At 64.3% G+C, this 588-nt stretch overlaps 1 protein-coding gene across 1 annotated transcript in view; it reads right to left on the bottom strand.

Moving 5' to 3' along the window:
* Window positions 1-588, bottom strand: part of TMEM8A (transmembrane protein 8A) — a 9,289-nt gene that overhangs the window by 3,227 nt on the left and 5,474 nt on the right. Inside the window, exons 7-8 of the mRNA XM_010840907.1 lie at window positions 451-588; window positions 1-59 (exon numbers count right to left, since the gene is read on the bottom strand). The exon at window positions 451-588 is cut by the window's right edge and continues 33 nt beyond it. Of these exons, the coding sequence (XP_010839209.1) occupies window positions 1-59; window positions 451-588 (197 nt within the window). The remainder of the gene's footprint in view (window positions 60-450) is intronic.

The raw sequence follows: 588 nt of genomic DNA, 5'->3' as shown, positions 1-588 counted from the left end.
AGGAAGGGCGAGCCGGCGGTCACACAGGACACCACCGAGGTGTTGCTGGCAATCACGGTCTGGAAGGGAGGCCGGGCAGGGTCAGTCCCCAGCCTCCACCTCACGCTCACCTCTGGTGCTAAATGCTATTCACTGTGGCTCCCGCTGGCTTAGGGCCCACCAGGACTGTCCCCTCCAGGCCAAGGGCCCCAGCCTCAGCCTCTTGCCCCCATGCAGCCCCAGCCTGCCAACAGGGACCCGCTGCCCCCGGGACAGGCCTCCTGTTTCTCAGTTGGCACCTATGCCAGCCCGATGCCCTGCCAGGCTCACTCTGTTGCCAGAAAGGCCACCCCGACCCAATCTCCATGTCAAAGTGGGCACAGGAAAGCCTGAGCAGTCCTTGCACCCCAGGAAGGTCTGAGCCCCAGGCCCCGGGTCCCAATCCCAACCCAACCTTGAGGATCAGGGTACCTGGTTGACGCTCACGGAGATGCTGAGGGAGCCCCCACTGTCCATGCCCGTGTTAAGGTGCAGTTTCATCACTGAGGGCATGTCCGACTGCACGAGCACCGAGGCCCTGTCCAGGGGCCGGAAGCGCACAGACACCAC

Source organism: Bison bison, unplaced genomic scaffold, assembly GCF_000754665.1.
Source record: "Bison bison bison isolate TAMUID 2011002044 unplaced genomic scaffold, Bison_UMD1.0 scf7180017846849, whole genome shotgun sequence".
Taxonomy (NCBI): Eukaryota; Metazoa; Chordata; class Mammalia; order Artiodactyla; family Bovidae; genus Bison; species Bison bison.
The sequence above is the reverse complement of the archived record's forward strand: the minus strand, read 5'-3'. Positions and strand labels throughout refer to the sequence as shown.